This window comes from Rhynchophorus ferrugineus, unplaced genomic scaffold (assembly GCF_030347505.1).
Source record: "Rhynchophorus ferrugineus isolate W39M unplaced genomic scaffold, kcgeb_rfMv2 rfM1, whole genome shotgun sequence".
NCBI lineage: Eukaryota > Metazoa > Arthropoda > Insecta > Coleoptera > Curculionidae > Rhynchophorus > Rhynchophorus ferrugineus.
In genome coordinates this window covers 83,695,527-83,719,147 of record NW_027472580.1, presented here as the reverse complement: position 1 = coordinate 83,719,147, position 23,621 = coordinate 83,695,527, and the positions used below count along the sequence as shown (strand labels likewise).

The 23,621-nt window shown below is 31.2% G+C and overlaps 1 protein-coding gene across 2 annotated transcripts in view; it reads left to right on the top strand.

The window, feature by feature from the left end:
• LOC143200700 (uncharacterized) overlaps nt 1-23,621 on the top strand; it is a 190,421-nt gene that overhangs the window by 7,045 nt on the left and 159,755 nt on the right. For both annotated transcript variants that reach the window (XM_076411314.1, XM_076411306.1), the window contains exon 2: nt 21,247-21,555. In XM_076411314.1, the coding sequence (XP_076267429.1) occupies nt 21,287-21,555 (269 nt within the window). In that variant the 5' untranslated portion in view covers nt 21,247-21,286. The remainder of the gene's footprint in view (nt 1-21,246; nt 21,556-23,621) is intronic.

The following is a 23,621-nucleotide window of genomic DNA, read 5'->3' as shown; positions in this document are numbered from 1 at the left end:
CATTCAACATTTCCAAACCATTGTAATCTTCGTCTCTTAATTTGATCGTCAATTATGTACTGATGGTCGCATTTTAAACGAATGACTCATTTCTTATACGATCACCGAGAGAAATCTATAGAATTTTTCTTAGCCATAACATTTGAAAAGTCTCAAAATTGCAGATTTTTCGGATCCATACAAAAGTTCTTCTCTTTCTTCTCTTCTTCTCTTCCACAGGCATCCTCTTAGTGAAGCAAAAGCTTCTTCAGCTTCAGCCAATAGGATTCAGTGGTAGATGCCACCTTCCTTTCCTATATTACTGATGCTCGTCGTGTAAATGTTATTGATTGTAGATTTACATCTATCACTCAATCTCCTATACACAAATTTCGGTGCAGCAACTTCCAGTGTCGGTGGTTACTCTATTCCAGTAGGCTCCTCTTTCTTGCTTTACACATCTTGTTTTATTGCAATAGAAATAATATAGACAATCATAAAATTATGTCTTATATTAGATGAGATTAACAAAGTGTTATACACCATAACCTAGTAAATTGAATGAAATCGTCATATTCTGGGCCTATTATGACTAAAATTAAGTAACGAGCAACAAACACAAACTCATCCTGTTATATAAACCGCCAGGCTACTAAAAGATATTTTCAATCCTATAATATTTCAATCAATTTGCATGCTCATTATATTCTCACCAGTTTATTGTATTTTTAGATTGATCGTGCTGGAACAGTCCCATCTTTTCGGATATTCTTACCTTCCTTCCTGAAACATCTATCTTTAGTAAATCATTTCATGGCAAACCTTCACAAGACTCCATTCAATAAACAACACATTCGAAGACTTTAGCGATGTTAGCCCGAGAAGGTACACAGAAATTTTTATTTGTATATGCAGACGACTCCAAGAGTCCAACAGACTTTGAAGATACTATTTCCATGAGAACTCGCTCAACCTATTGAGCATTACTGCCAATGAATGTTCATTATTACTAATTTTCTAAATTCTAAAAGAGTATTTTATATAACTGTTTTTCATAAACTTTATTATGCGTTGTATACGATAGTGCATAAAAGTATGATCTCAGTTTAGTTATTAAGAAATCAATAAAATGGAAATGGATAAACGAATCCGACAAGTTACAGCATTCCTCGTCGATCAAATGATGTGGTGTAAAGGGCAAATAATAAAAGAAAACGTGCAGACTGATGAAACTTTTCTTGTCCTTGTTTTTTTTTGTATATACAATTGAAAGAATGATACAAATGTATTCTCGAAAATAATACAATATCACCAAAATATTTATGGCTGTAGAAGTTATATCTTCTCACCAGTCCAACAATACTAAGTTAATTTAATAGGGTTTGTTGTCTTTGAGGAAAATCATATTTTAATCTATATATTTAATATCTGACTAGTTTCTCTTTAATTAAAGGAAATATACTTGAACGTTAGTCAAAAATCATTAACAATATCGTTTAACATTCAGTTCTAAAAGACAAAGAGGTAAAAGTAATATTTACTCTTAGTAATGATCGTTGAGTTTCAACTAGTCGGTAGCGTATACTCGTTTTTGTATAGTTGAAAAAAAAAATTAAATTACTTTGTGCTCTATGTCTCGGTCCGTTCTCAGATGGTATTTATTCAGTATCACTAGTAAATATACTCATGTTTAATGTTGATTGTAACGAAATTGCCTTTACATACATTTTATTAATACCAGACTTTTTCCGTAATTTTTTATTTATTATTTTAAACAGCTCTTTATAGTTGGTAGTTTCATTAAACAATTACATGTTAATGTTCAAACTCTTAAATATTACTATTCATATTCGATTTTATCACACTCCCTAAGTATAATAAATTATATAAACACATATAACATACCTTTTAAAATTTAAATAAAGCTTCCATTTTCTTAAGTAATAATTGAATAATTAAATTCGGGTATATTAAACATTGTGTAATATTAATAACAATAACATTTACTGTAGTTATGATATATGTTTAATATACAATACATATAAGGGACATGAAAGGTATATAATCTTTATTATTGGGTCTGTGTTTTACAAGGAAAGTGTCAAGAATTGTGGATTGATCTGGATAATTTCAATAATGTAATATTTAATATAATATTTAATATACATATAATATATATTTTTAATCCTATATGGGTATTATAAAGTAACAGATAGCATATGATGTTAATACTCTGGGATTTTTAAACAATTGAAGAGATTGTTTTTGCGAAGAACAATCAACAATGAGGTCAAATCGGTCAACAATAGATCAACAGGGAATTGAATGTTATCAGTCATTTAATTTGTTCATGGTGCTCTTCTTTTAGAGCATGTATGAGCGTATAGAGTCGACTTAAGACACGAAATAACACTTAAATTGTGCTCTCAAATCTATCTATATAATGCTGAAGATTTCTTTTTATTATCGCGATGTGGCTGAATCAGAATTCTCGCTACATAAATATAGAACAGCTATAGAATATAGAATAAATATAGAATATTATCTGAGCATTACCATTGCTTAAAAGAGCAACATTATATGAGTTTCTGGTTAAAAACACAAAAAATCGCATATAAAAAACACCCCATTTACATAATGTGATTCAAACCAATACCTTTCTCTTTCGAATATTTAAATTATTTCCAAACATCCATTTCTTATCCATAAATTATATAAAAGAGATCTCCCGTCAAGTACTGAAGAAAGTTTCAGAAAATTCACATGAAAATGTTTTAGTCGTTGAATTATTTATCAGCATTAGCAGCGATAAAGTATGCTAGTAGTTACTTGACAAAGTGTATAATATAACATATCACACTGCAACTTAGCAACGACTATATTAAAGTAAATGGTATGGCTATTTATTGTGAAAGTTTGAAACCTAGAACACTTTCTAACTTTGACTATAAGATTAATTGATAACTGATAATTAATTGATTTTCTCAACGCATTGCAGGAGTAATGGATACTTTCTGTTGCTTGATTGATATCATAAAGGAATAGAGATTAGAAATAGCACACTGATTGAATTTCTCTCGCGAAGAGTAATGTTACACCAACCGCAATATAGTTAATCTTTTACATACTAATTATTCATTACAAACGTAGTATCAATGGTGTTATTAAAATAAATCAACAGATACTTTACAGTTATTTTGTATTTTCCCATATAATTTTACTAGGGCAAAAGAGAGTGTGGTCGATCGAGGAAAGATCTCGTCTATGCGATGGATCTACCACAAATTTCTCTTATCTTTTATTGGGACACTAAATATCGATGTGATCCAACGTGGTCCTAATGAAACACCATTGATAAAAAGAACTCTAACTGTTTTGTATTCACTACAATCTTAATTTACAAATTACTATGTAATACTATTGTCGTGTTGTACGTGCATTAATTGACGATCAAGGTGAGTAGAGCTAAAGTTAAGTATATACTTATGTACAAACAAGTTAGTGTGGTCTGGATCTTCTGATTTCCTGTGTGATGTCAGTAGATATATTGATTCCACGTTGCTGTGATATAGCACTCTTATATCATGTTTTAAGGCGAAATCTTGGATAACTTCGTATATCCATTTGATTTTGAGATCATCGTGTAGCTCTTGGTCACGTAGCGATAAGCATTTGTAATTAATTGTAGAACTTTCTTTCGACTGCATTAGATTACTAATTGGTTTTGATAGTTTGGTTACAACCGCATACGCCCAAATTGCCTTTATGATTGACTGATAAACCAATCTCTTTTATTTCAAGTCAAGTTGAGAGTATCTTCCGACTAACCAATACAGTTTCTTGACTTTGAGTCTGATCTGCACTGATTTTTGCCTAGCATGATGTTTTCAACTTTGCTGAAATATAGGAAGTGTAGAGCAGATCCAAGAGTTTTCAAGACACTACCCTGGGAAACTCCAGCCGAAATAGATTTGTATCTAGTTTAAATTCTATATAATTGAGTTGAAATTCGTTATCTAAATGTTCTGCGAATAATTCTGCATTTTCATTGTTGCGTCGAACCCATTAATTTCGATTATTTTTAATTGGTGTTAATATAATAATTGGTCTTTACCTAATTTCAATTTACCTTATATTCTGATTTCTCTCATGATATTGGGGTAACTTCATTTGTCGCACACCGTATTTGTTCAATTATATTTCGGATTTGCTACTCATAAAGTCTTACGTTTAAACTGATTTGTTGCTGCATTATAAGTCTAAAACGTGCCCCAGTTAGTAAATTTGTTAGTAGGATTAGGATTCTTTGTTTTCCTTTCAGAATAATCGCACCTAGTACTAATAATACTGGAGTGCAATAAGGTGATTGCAATAAGGAGTTCGTACAAGCTCTCGATTTGTATTTGATTTCATGAGAGATCTTTCGAAATGGAATAAATCCACTAAGTCTAGCACAATACAACACAATACAACATACTACTTGTAACAGTTAACACACACTTGTAACAGGGTAACAATAGTTAACACTAAAAATGTCAAATTAAAACAAGCAAAGCGTTAAAACAACATGTGCCAGTTTATAACCTGTATTTATTATTATTGTTGGAAACTATCGACTGAAATCGACTATCGACTGTTTTCAGTCGCTATTTTCGGTCCGACTGATTTTGTTACTATTTACTATCGACTATTTCAGTCGTGTACTTTTAGTTACTATTCTTGGTTTTACTAGTTTCATTCGACAGATTTTTAGCGTTTTGACTCTGTCGTCCTAGATGTCGTTCTGGATAAATATACCCATTTATGCTTACATAGATTTATATGTAATATATGTAGTTTTAAAAATACCAAAAAAAATGGTAGTTTGCTTCTAAATAACAATATATTTTATATTGATATAGTAGCATTTTGGAACATATTTTTCAAGATTATTAATATAATAGGGTAAGAAGATTAAAATTTTACATGATAAATAGTAAAATACTTTTGACTGTTTTTTATGGCAATAATAGGTAATATTTCGATTACTCTCTCGATTTTTTTAAGAAATATTTCCGTTCAATAATAAATAAAGCATTTACTTTATTTAAAAAAGGTCTAGTATATATTGTGCGGTCATTTTTAATTGTGTCATGAATTAGTTTTTTTTTCTATGATTAGGTATATATTGAGTTCCATTGTATTGTCTATATTTTTTGTAGTATATTATTTGAAAATCGCAATTAACATATTAAAATACGATAAGATGTTAATAGTATTCAGTAAAATTTTTTTTCATTTTATTTTTTAAAGTTAGTATGTGGAAGAATATGTATATATCCATCTCGCTTATAAATATAAATATAAACAGATATAAAATTAACTGGTCCAAGCAATTATCTCCATCCTTTCCTCTGTCACAATCGTCTGACATCACGAATTGTAATAAACAGTCGAATCGTGCATAGTAATTACTATTTTCAGTCGCTGGCTTTTTGATTATCGACTGTTTCGGCTATTTGCATTCGATAGTTACCAATGGTGGATATTATAAATAATATTTTGAAGAATTTTTTGCACATTTGATAACCGGACGACGTTAGAACGTATCAGACAGCATTGTGTCTCTTTTTGACTACATTAAAATGAGAAGAAAAATGAATTTACATATTGCGGCAGGCCAATACATTAAACATCTTGATGAATTCACTCTTATTTTGAATAGACTATATATATATATATATATATATATATATAAAGTATATTTAATTATAAATAAAATAGCAGTCGCTAAATAACTCAATAGAATTGTTGTGACTTTATACATAAATATATTGTAAAACAATAATTAGAAACAACATAAACACAGAATAAATATAACATATTCATTTGCTCCGTTAGTTCGTTTCTTGTAAAATCTCTTCTATTTCTTTTTACCCATCGCAATTTTACGAAAGCAGAACAATATCGTCTGCAAATCTCTATGGTTAAGCTAATCGACTTGGTTCTTATTCCATTTCTTATCCACTTTAATTTACGGAATGCCTCTTCACGACAGGCTGATAAAATAAAGGGGGATATTATATCCCCCTGATGTAGGCCACGTTTATTCCATTTCCAACTTCGGGCTTTAAAAATATTTTCCTTAACTAAAATGTAAAAGAGAAAAAACCATTACAGTACAAAACATGTAAAGCGGTTGATATTTCAGGAGATTAGATGTAGATATCGAGTTTCTATGATTTTATTATACCTTAAAAAAACAATTAGTTGAAATAAATCTTACCCTTGATTATCTATTCAATTCCTTTCTGACGAGTTCTTCGAAAACGCTAAATTCCAAAATCAATTTACAAATTCAATCCATTCTAATCCTTTTCCATAGTTTAGTTTTAGCACAAAACTGTAATACCACCTCAATAAGTCTTACAGATAGATAGCATTGTTATTGACAGATATCCCAACAATAAAAGAAACAATATTTTTGGGCCATTTGTCGACGGGCCAAGTGGTGGTCAACAAAATCCATACATGGATAAGAGGCTGCAAAATACATCTTAATAGCTCGAAACATGTTAATTTCAGTCAATGTTTTACTACCATTGCATCTAATCTGACGATTGCTAACTAGTTTTTTCTTTCTAGTTGTACAGTGTTATTTTCTCAAACGTTATAATGTAAAAAATATCAGTTGTTCAAAATATATTTAAAAATAAATATTTCAAATTACTAAATATATTACATGTTACAATTTTGATTGAGAAATCTTCTTTCAGAATATTATTCATGTTATATGCAGTCATGTAAAATTTATCATTTGTGCCCTTTGCAATCCTTTATTTTTTCCTCCACCAAAACAAGCAAGACCGAATTATTTTTCTTTTTGCGTTGTCTTTGCTCTGGATGCTTAACAAAATTAACAGCTTTAAAAATGACCACCATTTGCCGACATAATATCTGAATGATAAATTTCAATAAATTTGGTTTTGTAAATTTTTTTGCACACAAACGAATTAAAAGAGCCATCTAATATCGTTAAATAACGTTAAGCGTCTAAAAGCATTACCAGTAAACATCTGCGAGAAACCATGTGATATAATTTTATTTATTAGTTTATTGATTTAGTTTTTATACCTCTGAATTTACTTCCTGCCTAAAAAATATATATTACTTACTTCTAATTATTTTTGAATATTCTAATGTGGGCTGAGCAACTGCTGATTTCAATATTTAACTTGTGGCCATATTTAATGTTTCAATAAGGGAAATGAACTATGAACACATATTATGTATTTCAATTCAATTATCGATGTAGACTTTGATAAAAACTTACCAGTAACGATTCCATCTTGATTAAACAATAATCTTCCATATTTGGGTCTATAATTATCCGGTCGATCTGAAAAGAATAAATGCAAAGAATAAATCTTCCTACTCGGAAGTTTGATGTAACACATTTCCTGAAGTTTATCATTCTTTACTTTTTAAAACCGTTTCTGCGTTAGAGTAGTAGTAATACCTTGGCAAATAATTAATTTTGTTTGAATCTTCACGTACTGGAAAATAACACTCTTAGTATGTTTTTCTATTTACACAATTAAAATATTTACCTTTAATGCCTCAAAAATAGCCTCGTAGCAACAAATTGCCTTAGAATAATACACAAAAAATCCAATATATCCTCAAATTTTCAACACGAAGTCACGTTTTTACCTCCAACTCTCTAGTAACTTAGATGCGCAATTAGAACATAGTTGAAGGTGTACCCATTTAAATTCTCATTCTATGTATAAATGTCTTGCAGAGCCAATGTATCACTTGATGGATCCCCAATTCCTCAAGTAGAATCAGTGAAATACCTTGGCATTTATCTCGATGGTAGTGTAGGAATGTTCGTCGCGTCGGTCAGTCGGTCGAAATGTGTGGCTGCCGCTGCGATTATTTGTCAGAACACTCACTACTATTTTTGGAAGGAATTTACACGAGAACTGAAAACACTGAATGAAGAAATACTGTTTATTTCAATGTTAAATTATACATGTGGTCGACGGGAGAATTGAAAGGATATTAGGTTAGGTAGAGGAAGTACGGTAGCGCTGTGGAAGTGGTACTATTACAAGGGGATGGAGAAAAGAAAAGAGACGAGACGTCGTCGTGATGGTCTTTTATCGCATGGAACTGCATGGTACCAATCCACCGGCGTTGTCAACCTTTGTGCTTGCTGGTGGTGAATTCGTGGTGGCCTAAAGGGTCGTGGCGGTCAGCACAGTAGGTAAAATTTGAAGCATCACATTAGACATAAAGCTGAGCGGGTCAGACTCAAATTCAAGGAAAAGTTCTTCAATTAATTATCAATGCTTATTGCCAACGTAACCAAAGATGAATTGCACGCTGACCTTGAAATATTCGTAAAAACACAGATTTCTTAAATATATCAAAAGATAAAACCACATAATTCTACATAAAATATAATGTGATAAAGTTATGTTTAAAATATATCTGGCCACATCGAATCAAAATTATGCGTCGAATATTCTATAGTGTTTTTTGAGCTGTTAAAGCGATATATAAATTACTTTTTGTCCAAATACTTGACAGTTGCTGAAAGGTGCGTCCACTAATACATATTTGAATCAGAACGTTGTTGGCTAAGTTAAGAGTTGACATTGAAGAATCAAAGTTTTGTTGAAATAAATGTCTTAATTCTCAAAGAGAGGCTATAATTACAGTATAGTTTCTAAAAAGTACTTAGTTGGACCCGAGAGATATTGAATGTTATGAAGTTATAACATAGTTTATTTAAAGCACAAGGCAACTAGAGCAATTTCCTTTATGATCCACAATAACCTTTATCTAAACTAAACAACAAAAAGCAAAAAGCTTTTGTAAAATAGCTGTGAAAATTATTTTTATTCTGATTACTACTTACCTTTATCATTATTATTACATTTTAGGGCAATATCTATGGGAATGACTCAAAAATATTGAAACAAGGATATTTGTTGAAATTGATTTTTATTTCATATTATTTTCTTTCATATTTTTTATTAATAAAATTAAATTAAAAAAATAATTTGTTCAAACGCATCTTACTCCAGAATTGTGGATACAGAGTTATTCTGGAAATGATAAACGTATTTCTCTTTGTCTCTGATGTGCCTGGGGCTTAATAATTTTTGTTGTTGGAGTTGTTTTCTTCGTAGATAGGCTGTGTAAAGCAACTTAAATATAACCCTCTTTGTGGCACCCAACTCTCAAACGACCTTAACATTTATTTATATATTTTAACAAATTTTGCCTCACTCAAGTAAATAGCTTTTAGAATATATATTACAATTCAGTCGAGTTGTATTACAGTTTTTAGGACGTGGGTTATTTGAAACAAGATTAAAATTGAAAAAAAGGTCTAAAAGAAAAATGAAGTTTTCGAGTTCTTTTATATTCCATAAGCCTTAAAGATATTTACTTTTGCTTTATGTTTTTATAAAGAATATGTATTTACTATTTGTCTTAAAAGCTTTTCCAATTATATTTAGGATTTTTCACAGCTAGTTTGACCCATATCGTTAAATGAGATTGGTTGTTTTAATTTAAATACTTGTTGCAAACTGTCATTAATTTTAAATAATCATAAACAGATGGAGTTACTGTGTGTTACACCACATCGGGTACCAACTTGCTGATGTGGAAGCTTCACAAACTGGCTTAACTTTTCAGTGTGTGCTACTTCATCGAAGAATGAACAATTTTTTTTCAGTGCATTGAATATGTCTAATTTTGAACTGAGTAAATACCATTTCCGGGCCATAAAACTATAAATCATAAAACGTTATACAAAGCTTATGACAATCATGCTCCATCGATTTCAATACATGAATACTGGTTTCAAGGTTCTAAAAGTGCTGATTTTGATACCGAAGGCAAAGAGCATTCTGGACAGACAATAGAATTTGAGATAGAGGATCTGAAGCCACTACTTAATGAAGCTATCAATAGGAATCGCTGTTACTTTATTTGATGCGTTTGAGTTGAGTACTGTGCGAGAAGTGGCCGGAAAACCAACAAGCAGAACAATTATATTCCTCAGCATGACAACGCTTGACCACATATTGAAATACCGGCGAAAACAGACTTGGAAACTTTTTTTTTCAAAAATTTGTGGTACCCATCCACCGTACCTTGCTCCTTCTGATTATTACTTCTTCCGACATATGAATCGTGATCTGCCTGAGGAGTACTCCACTTCTTAAGAAGACGTCTGAAAGATGGAAAAAATGTGGCGGCTATGAATGGATAATATTTTGATTAAAATATATTGTACCGATTTATTACAATAAAACTTCAAATCAAAAAAGACATCCTTTAAATCTAATTTATAGGCGAATATATTTTAAATATATATTTTGATTTGAAAATATTTTAAACAAAACAATCATTATTCAAGTAGAGTTTCGCTAAAATTATTTCGAGGAAATCTCCCAATTTTTAGTAATTGAAAAGCAAAAAAACATTTTAGTTGTTCGCTAAGCCTACAATAATAATTGAAAAAATAACAGCCCAAATTTAATCCCATATTTGTTTTAGAATTACGAACACACAAGCATACTGTAAAATAAAAAAGCGGAAACGTGTTCTGTTATTGCTTTTTATTCCCTTTTAGGGATTAGTTGGAATATAAATAAAAAGGCAGGTTTTATGTTTTATTTGGGCCCAAATCGATTTTTATGTTTTACCATTCATCCCTCTCAATGAATTGTAGCTTGAAATATATTTCTTGTCGATTGGCATTCTCCCTTTTTTCCCCTTGGCTCGTGAAGCTATTCACGCTTTGCTTCCTATTAAATGGAGTTATGAGGTTCTGATGGTATGCCACAAGATATTAAAGCATTTTTCCATATTGAGTCGAAAATTGTTATGAACGAAGTTATATGTGAAATATTTTTTCATTTTGGCATATAGTGCTGTTTAAATATTATAACTGATTCTAGTATTTTACATAAATAAAAAAAAAAGGCGAAAAAAACATTTTTTTCTATGCGTAATATGATTTATGTCAATTTTATATTGTAGTATTAAATTTATTAAAAAATATTTTATTAAAACAGGTCAATTGAAAGGTCCTTCCATAGTAAAACCAATTTTTTGGTAAAATTAGTTTTTTTATTTCTATTCAATATAATTCACTTCAAGGGTGATACGCTGATTATAGCGACCCTCCAATTTTTTGACGCCATTTTTGAAGTACGATTTGTCCATTGCTTCAAAATCGGCCTCAGTTTCGGCGATCACCTCTTTGTTCGACGAAAATTTCTTCCCAGTGAGCATTCTCTTGAGATCTGAGAACAGGAAATAGTCGCTGGGGGGCAGATATGGGGAATAAATTGGAGGAGAGCAATTAAAATAGATGAGGAAGCTGTTCGAAGCCCAATTCATGGATTTTTGACATCGTTTTCACTGAGTTGTGTCATGGTGAATTGTCTTGGTGAGGCAGCATATTCTTTTTCTTCAAATTTTGTCCTTCAAACGGTCCAATAACGCTACGTAATAGTCGCTGTTGATGGTCCTTCCTTTTTCAAGGTAGTCAATGAAAATTATTCCATGTGCATCCCAAAATACAGACGCCATAGCTTTGCCAGCTGACTGTTGCGTTTTCCTACGCTTTGGAGCGGGTTCGTCGTGCGCAGTCCACTCGGACTGTCAATTGGACTTCGGAATTAAATGATGGAGCCAAGTTTCATCCATTGTCACATATCGACGAAAAATCTCTGGTTTAGCTTGACCATCTTCAAACACTGCGCCGAATCATCAACTCGTCCTTGTTTTTGGTTAAAAGTGAGTTCGCGCGGCACCCATTTTGCACACAAACCCACTTTAAACTTTCTCATACACAAATATTCGTGAATGATATGATGTACACGTTCAGTTGATACCTCTAGAGTGTCTGCTATTTCATTCAATTTCAATTTACGGGCATTCAAAATCATTTTGTGGATTTTTAAATGTTCTCGTACGTAACAACCTCTTTTGGGCGTCCACTGTCTTCACGGTCTTCGATGCTCATTTCACCACATCTGTACATAGCATGTCAAATTTATACACGCATCTTTTGAGTGTTAGGGCTAACTAAAAATATATGTATTTAATTCTAGTAGTGCCATCTATGTGTCAGGCCGGGGACTTTTCAATGAACCTGTTACTTATTGGAAGCTAAAGAACTTAGTTTTATTTTCATTTTGAAGGGTAAGCAACAAAAAGGGCATGCAAAATCAAAGGGAAAAGAGGGCGGGAAAAAGGCGGAATTTTGAATTTAGAGTTTTGAATAAATCCATTTGATTTTATGCTCTTAATTGAAAACTGTTGTCCCTTGAATGTTAGAATATAGGATAAGCTAAAATTCAAATAAGCTAAAATTATTTTTTTTGGCACTATGAATTTATAAATGTGACCAAAGAATAAAATAAAATAACTTAAAAACTGTCTCCACGCACAAGTCTCATTTAATTGTATTTTTCATATTTATTAAAGTAAAAGGGAGCAAAAAGAAATGTTCAATAAAGAATCAGAAACTCATACAATATTTCGGTTGACCAAATATAACTAAAATCAAAAAAACCCAATATCAAGTCTTAGATATGCTGATACACAGCCGAATGATTAACTGGTAATTTAGAAAATGCAAAATTACCGTGAGGTATAGAGTCATTTGTTATAATTAGTTTAGCATGATTATTTATCTTATCGATATTCTTAAATATTATTACATAAATTCTGAATCAAATTATAACAACAGAGAGGGAAGTCCCAGGCTTAACTTATAGAAGCAGCTAGTTTTATTGCATTCACCCCTTTTTCAGTCAGTACTAAGCTTCAAAATAAATTTGTTAAAATTTAATGATATTCTACTCATAAGTTTGTGAGTTATTTTGCTAAGAGGTACTACTTTTGTTATTTTCAAACCAATAGACCAAAACCTATTTCCATATTTTAACGTATACTGCTTCTTGATGGGAAAAATCTCGCTCAAGTAAAGCAATCGCTTGAAAAGTGTTGTAAGGACTCCGCTCCATCATAAACAACAATAAAACTTTTGTTTTCTGACTTCAAACGTGGTCGTATAGACACCGATGATGCAGAACGAAATGGACGTCCAAATAAGGTGGTAACATCAGAAAACATAAAAAATCGTTTTGAATGATCGAATAGTGAAGTTCCGTGTGTTAGCTAATATCGCAAAGATACCAAAAGAACGCGTTGGTTTTACATTGCTTCAGTAAGCTTTGTTTAAAGTGGCACTGTTGATCAATAACAAAAACGTGTTGATGATTTCGAACAGAGCTTGTCTATGTCTAAACGTAAAAAACGGGAATTTCTGCCTCGATATGTGACTATAGATGAAACATGGATGCATCACTTCACTCCGAAATCAAAACGTTCGTCATCTGAGTGTACAGCAACTGGTGACAGTCCAATTTTAAAACAAAAGATAGTGACGTATTGAAATGTTTCAGCCAAACAATCATACCAAACAAGAAAAAACGTTTTCTTTGTTAGACTAGGAACTTTTCAGCCCATGTGGTAATATGCTAATAAAATTGTATTGACTAAAATTTTTAGCAGTCTCTTGTTATAGTCTGGGTCAATTACAACTTCTAATAGCTTAATTCTCCACCTGGTGAAACTAATACTCATATTCAATATCGATAAGATTTTGCCTTTAGAAAGATTCTCCAACATTATCGATGACTATCGATAACAGTACTTTCATTTCAATTAGAATTTTATTGAACCTCCTAATTTGAAGTCTTCAAAAAAAACTGTTACTTTTGTGTAAAACTTTATGGACATAAATATTCTTCTCTCGTGTAATAGTTTAATTCATGCACATATTCATTAATACACGTATTTTGTCGTTTGGAAAGTTGACAGGCAATGGGCTTAAGATTAAGATTAGTGAGAGGAAGGAGTGAAAATAAAGCCAAAGATAAATGTTTCTACACAAATCGTGGAAAATGCTTGATTATTGCCATAATGGCACCGCAGGTCAATTAGCACCAAAGAGAGAGCCAAAGATTAATATTACTGGAAATTAATATGAATTATCAGCTTCAAATACTCAAATTGGAATTTCAGAAATTATTAACTTTCCGCATTATTAAACTGCCGTTTTGGCACAAAAAATCTTCCAGATTTACGACGAATTAATTCAATTTGCTTTATGTCTCCTTTTGGTTTCTTTGTACCATAACACTAAAGTATCTTTAGAGCATTTTTATTAAAAACTCAATAATAGATTAACATCGACATCAAAGGAGGCGGATAAGTCACTTATCAGTGTAAAAAAAGTATTTGTGTTGACACGTAATGACAGTAAGTAGTTTTAAATTCAATTAAATTTAATATTATTTCTTACACCCTGTATATTAATATGTATTACATCGTTGCCAGATTTTGATGAAAATTTGGAGTCTCAAAACTTAATTAGACCTTAGGGTTGAGATATCATTTCGTAATCCGGCACATTTGAATGAAATTTAATAAAACGAAACGAACAATATACCTATTAATCTAGTTGTCTGTTACCCAAGGAATAACATCAAAGGAAAACGATTGTTATCTCGGGAGATGCCTGGGGAACCGTATTAACTTCGGTTATAAAGTGGGGATGTTACGTCACTTAATGTTGAGACAGTTTTCCCTTCAGTGAAATTAAATATTTTCGTGAATTACTAACAGGGTTGCGTCAGAAATACTAATTTCTGACTGTCATTTGAGTTAATGATGGCCGCATTAGCAGACAAATCTTTTCGGGATAGTTTCTCCTTCGTTAATTATCAACGTTTAATAAGAGTGCGGTATGAATAATTTATATGGCGTAAGTTGATAATATAAATAATAATTAAGGTCTTGGATAAGTTTCCCAATTTTGTCCATAGAAATGAATACTACATTTAATTACAGTGATGGGTGAAAGCACTTTTCAGATCACCATGATGAAAGTTAATACTTTTGAATGCCAAAAATGTAAAAGAGAAAAAAACCATTACAGTATAGGACATGTAAAGCGGTTGATGTTTCAGGAAAATAGATGTAGATATGGAGTTTTTATAATTTTATTATATCGTAAAAAAACAACTAGTTGAAACAAATCTTGGACAAGTTCTTCAAAAACGTTAAATTCCAAAATCAATTTATAAATTCAATCCATTCTAATCCTTTTCCAGTTTGGTTTTAGCACAAAACTGTAACACGAGCTAAATAAGTCTGAAAGAAACAATACTTTTGAACCATTTGTCGATGGCACAGTCGTTATAGCAATAAGCATATATCTCTCTAGAGATGTACAAAATGTGGCGGTCAACAAAATGTAGTCGTGCAAAATGTATCATTTTTACTCTTTACAATCCTTTTTTTTTCATCCACCAAAATAAGCATGACCTAATTATATTCCTTATTACATTGTATTTGCTTTGGATGATATATACAATAAACCGCTTTAAAGTCTTCTTTAAGATCACCAATTGTGAAAAACCATGAGATATAATTTTATTTCTTAGTTTATTTATTTAGTTTTTATACCTCAGAATTTACTTAATGCCTAAAAATATTATATGTTATTTGTACTTACTTCTAATTTTTTTTTGAATATTCTAATATGGACTGAGCAATTGCTGATTTTAATATTTAACTTGTAGCCATATTTAGTGTTTCGTTAAATAAAGGAAATAAACTATGAATACATATTATGTATTTCATTTCAATTATTGATGCAGATTTTAATAAAAACTTACTATTGAAATTACAATTGACAATTATATCTTGATTAAACAATGATCTTCCACAATGGGTCAATAATTATCTCTCCGATCTGAAATACAAAGATTGTATCTTCCTATTTGGAAGTTTGATGTAAAACATGGACTGAAAAGTCCTATGCGTTAGTAAATCATAAGAGGTTTCTTGTGTTTTTTTCATTCTTTACTTTTAAAAACTGTTCTGATTGTCTGAACATTTCTGAGTGTCATTTGAGTTAATGATGGCCGCATTAGCAGAAAAATCTTTTCGGGATAGTTTCTCGTTCATTAATTAACAACGCTTAATAAGAGTGCTGTATGAATAATTTATATGGCGTAAGTTGATAACAGAAATAATAATTAAGGTCTTGAATAAGTTTCCCGATTTTGTCCTTAAAAATGAATACTACATTTAATGACAATGATGGGTGAAAGCACTTTCCATTGCCAGCTATACTTTTCAGGTCACAATGATGAAAGTTTTACCAAAAGTTGATCAAATCAAACAAAGAGCTCTTGCGACCAAAACCACTACTCCCGTTACTGTTCGAAGCATAACAAGATAATACTTTTGAATGCTAAAATGTAAATGAGAAAAAAACCATTACGGTATAGAACATGTAAAGCGGTTGATGTTTCAGGAGATTAGATGTAGATATGGAGTTTCTATAATTTTATTATATCGTAAAAAAACAACTAGTTGAAACAAATCTTGGATAAGTTCTTCAAAAACGTTAAATTCCAAAATCAATTTACAAATTCAATCCATTCTAATCCTTTTCCAGTTTGGCTTTAGCACAAAACTGTAACACGAGCTCAATAAGTCTGAAAGATAACATAGATTGCATTATTATTGACAGATATCTCAACAACAAAGGGAACAATATTTTTGAACCATTTGTCGATGGCACAGTTGTTATGGCAATAAGTATATATTTATCTAGAGATGTACAAAATGTGGCGGTCAACAAATTCCATAAATGGATAAGAGGCTGCAAAATCTTAATAAGTCGAGACATGTTAATATCAGTCAATGTTTCAATAACATTGCATCTAATCTGACGACTGATAACTAATTTTTTTGTTGTGCCGTGGTACTTTCTTAAATGCTATAATGTAAAAAATATTAACTAAAAAATCAGTTGTACAAATTATATTAAAAAAAAACAAATATATCAATTTGCTAAATATATAACATGTTACAATTTTGATGTATGTATGATGCAAAATGTATAATTTTTACTCTTTGCAATCCTTTTTTTTTCATCCACCAAAATAAGTATGACCGAATTATATTCCTTATTACATTGTCTTTGCTCTGGATGCTATATACAATAAACCCCTTTAAAAAAGACCACCATTTGTGAAGAACCATGAGACACAATTTTATTTCTTAGTTTATTTATTTAGTTTTTATACCTCAGAATTTACTTAATGCCTAAAAATATTATATGTTATTTGTACTTACTTCTAATTTTTTTTGAATATTCTAATATGGGCTGAGCAACTGCTGATTTCAATATTTAACTTGTGGCCATATTTAATGTTTCAATAAATAAGGGAAATGAACTACGAACACATATTATGTATTTCATTTCAATTATCGATGTAGATTTTAACAAAAACTTATCATTAAAATTACAATAGACAATTCTATCTTGATTAAACAATGATCTTCCACATTTGGATCCATAATTATCTCTCCGATCTGAAATACAAAGATTGTATCTTCCTATTTCGAAGTTTGATGTAAAACATAAGTCCCATGCGTTAGTAAATCATAAGAGGTTTCTTGTGTTTTTTTTCATTCTTTAAAAACTGTTCTGATTGTCTGAACATTTCTGACTGTCATTTGAGTTAATGATGGCCGCATTAGCAGAAAAATCTTTTCGGGATAGTTTCTCGTTCATTAATTAACAACGCTTAATAAGAGTGCTGTATGAATAATTTATATGGCGTAAGTTGATAACAGAAATAATAATTAAGGTCTTGAATAAGTTTCCCGATTTTGTCCTTAAAAATGAATACTACATTTAATTACAATGATGGGTGAAAGCACTTTCCATTGCCAGCTATACTTTTCAGGTCACAATGATGAAAGTTTTACCAAAAGTTGACCAAATCGAACAAAGCGCATTGTCTTGCGACCAAAGCGATTTTGCCTTGAAGTCGATCGGCCGGCTTCGCCAGGTGATAGTCATGATTTGGTGCGCTTAAGGTTTTCAAAATAAATCCACTTTTCATCACCCATCACCATTAGAACTTTTCATTTGCCTATCATTCAATTCGATGTGGCATCCATCTTCGCATCTTTAGACTTTTTGTCTTGCTCGTAATCGGTCGCTAATCCTTTTTTGCCTACATTTAATTTAATGCTTCTGTCAGTTTTATTTGAGTTTAAGTTGGAGCTTCATCCGATAAGTCTACCAGAACGTTCCTTGTTTTGCACATCGAAATCACCATTCTTGAATTTTCAAAACCACGCCTCACATGTTTTTAAGGTTAGAGCATGCTCCGTAAGTTTCTACCAGCAAACGATTACTTTCAGCGCCTTTTTTCTTGCGATTTCAGGTACGAAACTTTATTCAAGAGTCCTTTTTAAAGAACTGAAAGGTGAATTGGAATTAAAATTATAAAAAAACACCTGGTGATGTGTTTGTAATTTAAACGAATACATAAATATCTGAGCTATTGGATTTCAGATTGAAAACGTATTTGTGGGCTAGTTAACGTTTCGCAATTATTACAGATCATATTTTCAGTTAATCTAAGTTAATTTAATTAAGGTCAATTGAAAAGTCCCCGGCTTACCATACTAAAACACATTTTTGGGCAAAATATTTTTTTTATTCTACACTGTTATATGTGATACTGTTTATAGCGACCCTCCAAGTTTTCGATGCCATTTTTGTGGTACGAATTGTCCTTTTCTTGAAAATAGGCCTCAGTTTCGGCATCAGTTTCAGTATCACCTCTTCATTCGACGAAAATTTCTTCCCAGCGAGCATTCTTTTGAGATATCAGAACAGGAAATAGCTGCTGGAGGCCAGATATGGAGAATGCGCTGGATGAGGAAGCAATTCGAATCCCAATTCATTGATTTTTACCATCATTTTCACTGTCTTGTGACACTGTACATTGTCTTCGTTAAGCAGCATTTTCTTTTTCTTCAAATGCCTTTTACCTCTTCGTTCGACGAAAATTTGCTATGTAATAGTCGCTGTTGATGTTGATGATCTTTTCTTTTTCCAGATAGTCAATGAAGATTATTCCATGCGCATTCCAAAATACAGACGTCATAACTTTGCCAGCCGACTGCTACGTTTTTCCACGCTTTTGAGGGGGTTCATCGTGTGTAGTCCACTCGGATGACTGTCGATTGGACTTCGAACTGAAATACAGCCATGTTTCATCCATTATCACCTGTCGATGCAAAAACTTGGGTTTAATACGCTTGATCATGTTCAAGCACTGCTCCGATTCATCAATCCGTCGTTGTTTTTGGTCAAAAGTGACCTCGCATAATATTCGTGAATGATATGATGTACACGTTCAGTTGATTTCTTTAAATTGTCTACTATTTCATTCAATTTCAATTTACGGCAATTCAAAACCATTTTGTGGATTTTTTTAATGTTTTCGTCAGTAACAACCTCTTTTTTTGGGCGTCCACTACGTTCACCGTCTTCGATGCTCAATTCACCACGCCTAAACTTAGCATATCAATCCTTGATGGTTAATTCTCGTGGGGTAGTATCCAGAAACTCGGCATTAAGCCAAGCTTTTGCTTCAACTATATTTTTTCACTTCAAAAAGCAATATTTTATCAACATGTGAAATTCCTTTTTATTCATTTTTTCACAATAACAAAAGTTGCTTCTCTCAAAATGCTATAATTCACAAACTAATGACCCGACAGCTGTGAAATTTATACACGCATCTTCTGAGGGTTAGGGCATATGGAACATATGTTTTTTTCAATTGACCTGTTAAGTACATGTCAAGATTGAGTTATCAATCGATAAGGACCTTGCGGTTTTTGGACCGTTGATAAATTAATAAACCAAGAGTATGATATGCCAGATAGGGGGTTCTTATAGCTCTTGCCTCTGTTGATATTGTCTATGGTGTTTTCTTAATTATCAGAACCCTGTCGCGGTTTACCGCAAAAAGAGCAATTTTAAACTGGCTAAAACCTCGAACTTGTGGAAATTAACATTATATTTAGTATCCCCCAGGGCCACCCAGAACTTACTGAACCGTGTGCTCATATTTTGCACATTTTTTATGTTCCTTTATCCATATACAAATCACTGTCCCTGCTTGTCTTATATATACATTCTATATTCATACACATTGAACACTTTGCTTCTTGTGAGAGTTGAACATAACTTTCAAGTTTCTTTATAACTTTTGAAGTATTTCTTTGGTGCCTTGCCAATAAGGAGTGCTAGATAAAGTTCTTCGGTCTTGGTACTTTTCAAGTACTCATCTCGAGAAAGCGCGTAACAGAGGTGATCAAGTTTATTCTCCAAGGATTCGATGTGATAAGTACATTAAAAATTAAAGACGGATAATTCTTTGGATGGTTTATAGTGTACATGTATAGCTGGAACATATCGATCTATATGTGTATATTTTCCGTAAATTCTCAGTCTGATCTCAGTTTAGATTTATATACTTTAAAACAAAGATGCTGCTATTGAAATTTTTCAATGTTCACTTCCAATGTTAATATGATAAAAAAATAATAGCAAAACCTTTCCACCAATAAATCAAAAATTGCTGTTTGGTCTATGCAGTACAAAGTTACTCTATAAAACTCATTATTTTTTAAGCAGGGTGTCCTTTATGTATCAATAAAACAGCATAACAATTCCATTAATTAACAATTTAATTTCAAGAGTCAAATGATTAACAATTACTTTGTTTGAATTAATTGATAGTGTGATACTGTAACATATGTGAAACTCTTATTGTGTTACATAATGTTTTTTATCAGAATTTCCACCAGTTTGAAATTAACAGAAGCAGTATCTAACTGTATCATTATAGATACAAATTATTTTCTTTGTTTCCTCTGTCTTCTCTTTTTCAAGTGGTTTAAATTTTGGGGGCCAAAAATTAACCGCCAGGTGACTATTTCGATTGTAATTTTTTGTAGTTTTTTCAAATAAAGAAATCTGTAAATGATATGATATCGCCTCCATCGTATATCCACTCATCTGAAGTAATAACAAACTATCCCCTGTAATCAAAGTTTTGCTCTACAAATTCTTTCGATTGGTATACTTTTACGAATTTTTAGTTTATGTCCGGTTGAATAAAAATACTTGTGTCTTGTTATTCTCAAGCTGAAAAAAGTATATTTATTAAATCATTATTCTTTAAATGAAATAAATAAGAATATGAAAAAACAAAAAACAAAATAAGTTTTAAAATAATATTTTGTTACCCTTTTAACCCTTATAAACTTGATATATTTTCTTTTGTTTAGATCTGAAGTTCTATGCAAAAATGATTTTTAATTAAATACAATGTATTTACGAACAGTGCTGATAACTGTGGTGCTTCTGACAATTCTCCACGAATTTGGTTATAGTTGCGATTTGGAGGATATTTTTAGTGACAAGGAAGTGAGTATCGAGACATCCTGTGAGTTATCTGATGTAGTGGTTCGCGTTTTGTCAGTTCCAAGTGATGTTCGAATTGATGAAGACGATAGCAGAGTACAACTAACACTCATCAATGTTTATAAAGGTGTTCAGTTATTGAAGAATCATACGGAAGTGGATTTCTATTACAGGTGAGGTTTATTTATATTTATTTATAACGAAATGTTTTCATAGTGATTTTTAATTGTAGAATTAGTAATTAGTTACAATAGGTTTAATTTTCAAGTCAGTTATTTATATTTGAAGATTGTGTACTATCAAATATTTGCAACAAACTATATTACATACGACTCTGTATTACAAAATTTAATAATATCGATTCATACCAACCTAACTAACAGTATTACTTCAGCAGGAGATGCAGATCTCTCCTCCTCTGTTTCTAGTCCCAAAAACTTGAATTCCTGCACTGGCTCTAACTAGGCGCAGATAATATCTCAATTGATGATATTTTGGGTTTTTTTAGCAATTCTCAAGCCATTTGGTTCAGCGATGCGAACTAGAGGCGTGGACATCTTTATCAGTAAATACAGCACTTTTATCAGCGAACATAAAATCGATTAAAAAGATTATGATGATGATATTAGATCATATTGAAATCCATGTCTCTTTTTACATAGTTTTTCCATTACAACGTTGAAAAGTGCTAGAAACTCTACATCTCCTCGGCGAACACAGGTTTGGTTCTCAAGTGAATGTTACAAATCATTTTGAACTGGCACTGGAACCATGGTAACATGCCTGAAGAAGGTCAATAATTTTTAGTGGGACCTGTTCAGCTTAAAAAGCTGTCAAAAACAAGCGCCAGTTTAAACATAGTTGAAAGTAGAACGAATATCAATGATATCACTTTTTCTACATCTAATAAGTTACGGTATTCGGTCTAAATCCTGTCTGTCTTCTCGGATTGTTTCTTCGTAAGCTCTTTAAAGTTTCATTTACCCTTCCGAGAGTTGATAGGGGACTTATTTCTCAATAGTTTTTACAAGGTTTACTAAACCGCTATTTCAATATTGTAACAATTACTGTTTTTTCCCAGATATGCTGTACTTATCAGATAAAGCTGTTTTTCCTTTATAATAATAGTACCTGCTTCTTGATCTTGATGCTGAATGGTTATTAAATATAATAAGAATGCAATCTCCATGGATGGTTAAAATGCGAACTTGTGATGGTTTTTTATTTGATCATGATGATCTAACGTTTTGATGAGTTAATGGATGGATAGTCCTATAAGTATTTTAACTCTAAGATATGAACTTTAGGAGTAGTTGGAGATAGAACTAGATTTCGAAACGAAAATGTTACTTAATATTCAGGCTCATTTCAATAAATAAAAGTGTGTCATTAATAGAGAAATAACAATCCATATGAATTATGCGATACGACTGTGTCCTGAAGAAAGAAAGAAATTATTGAAAAAAATTATTGTCTGTAAAATAATTCCACTTATCTTTTATTTGAGTACAAATATATATACAAATATAACAGATACATTATGAAAGTATTCTGAAAATAATTATTAAACATTTTATTGTCTTCAGTTAAACATACATTAATACTAACTAATATTCTAATAACGAAGAATCTATAAATATTCTAAGTCTAATGTCCATCAATTGAATAACTTATATTTTAGTTTAGGAGTGGAGAAGTACACATTTCTGGAAGCAAAACTGTTTAATTTCAAAATCAATCCAGATATAACCCATACATTGTGAATGTATTTAATTAATATAAATAATCATAAATTAATGATAACTAAATCATAGTCTTTAATCCAACAGTGAAGATGCAGAAAATTAAGTAAACAGAACTGTTTAATTTAAACAAAAAAACCCAAAAATGATCCACATATCATGAATGTCTTCTAAAAAAATATTTAAAAAATGATTTATTTTTCAACATAAATAAACATCAATTAACACTAAGATTTTAATAATAAACATATCTTACTAGAAATTTAATTTCCATTACTTTAATAACATATCTTTTAATTCAACAGCGGAGAACCTTTTCAAAGATATTACCGACTAATAAATTAGAAATTGCCAGACATTCTATTCATTACGGGACATTATTAATCCGTGATCCAGAAAGATATTTAGGTCAATAAATATTCAATATTCTCACAAGCGTGCTCGAAAGAAAATTTTCAATTCCATCGTATTAAACTCCGTGAAGTTTTCGAACTTTC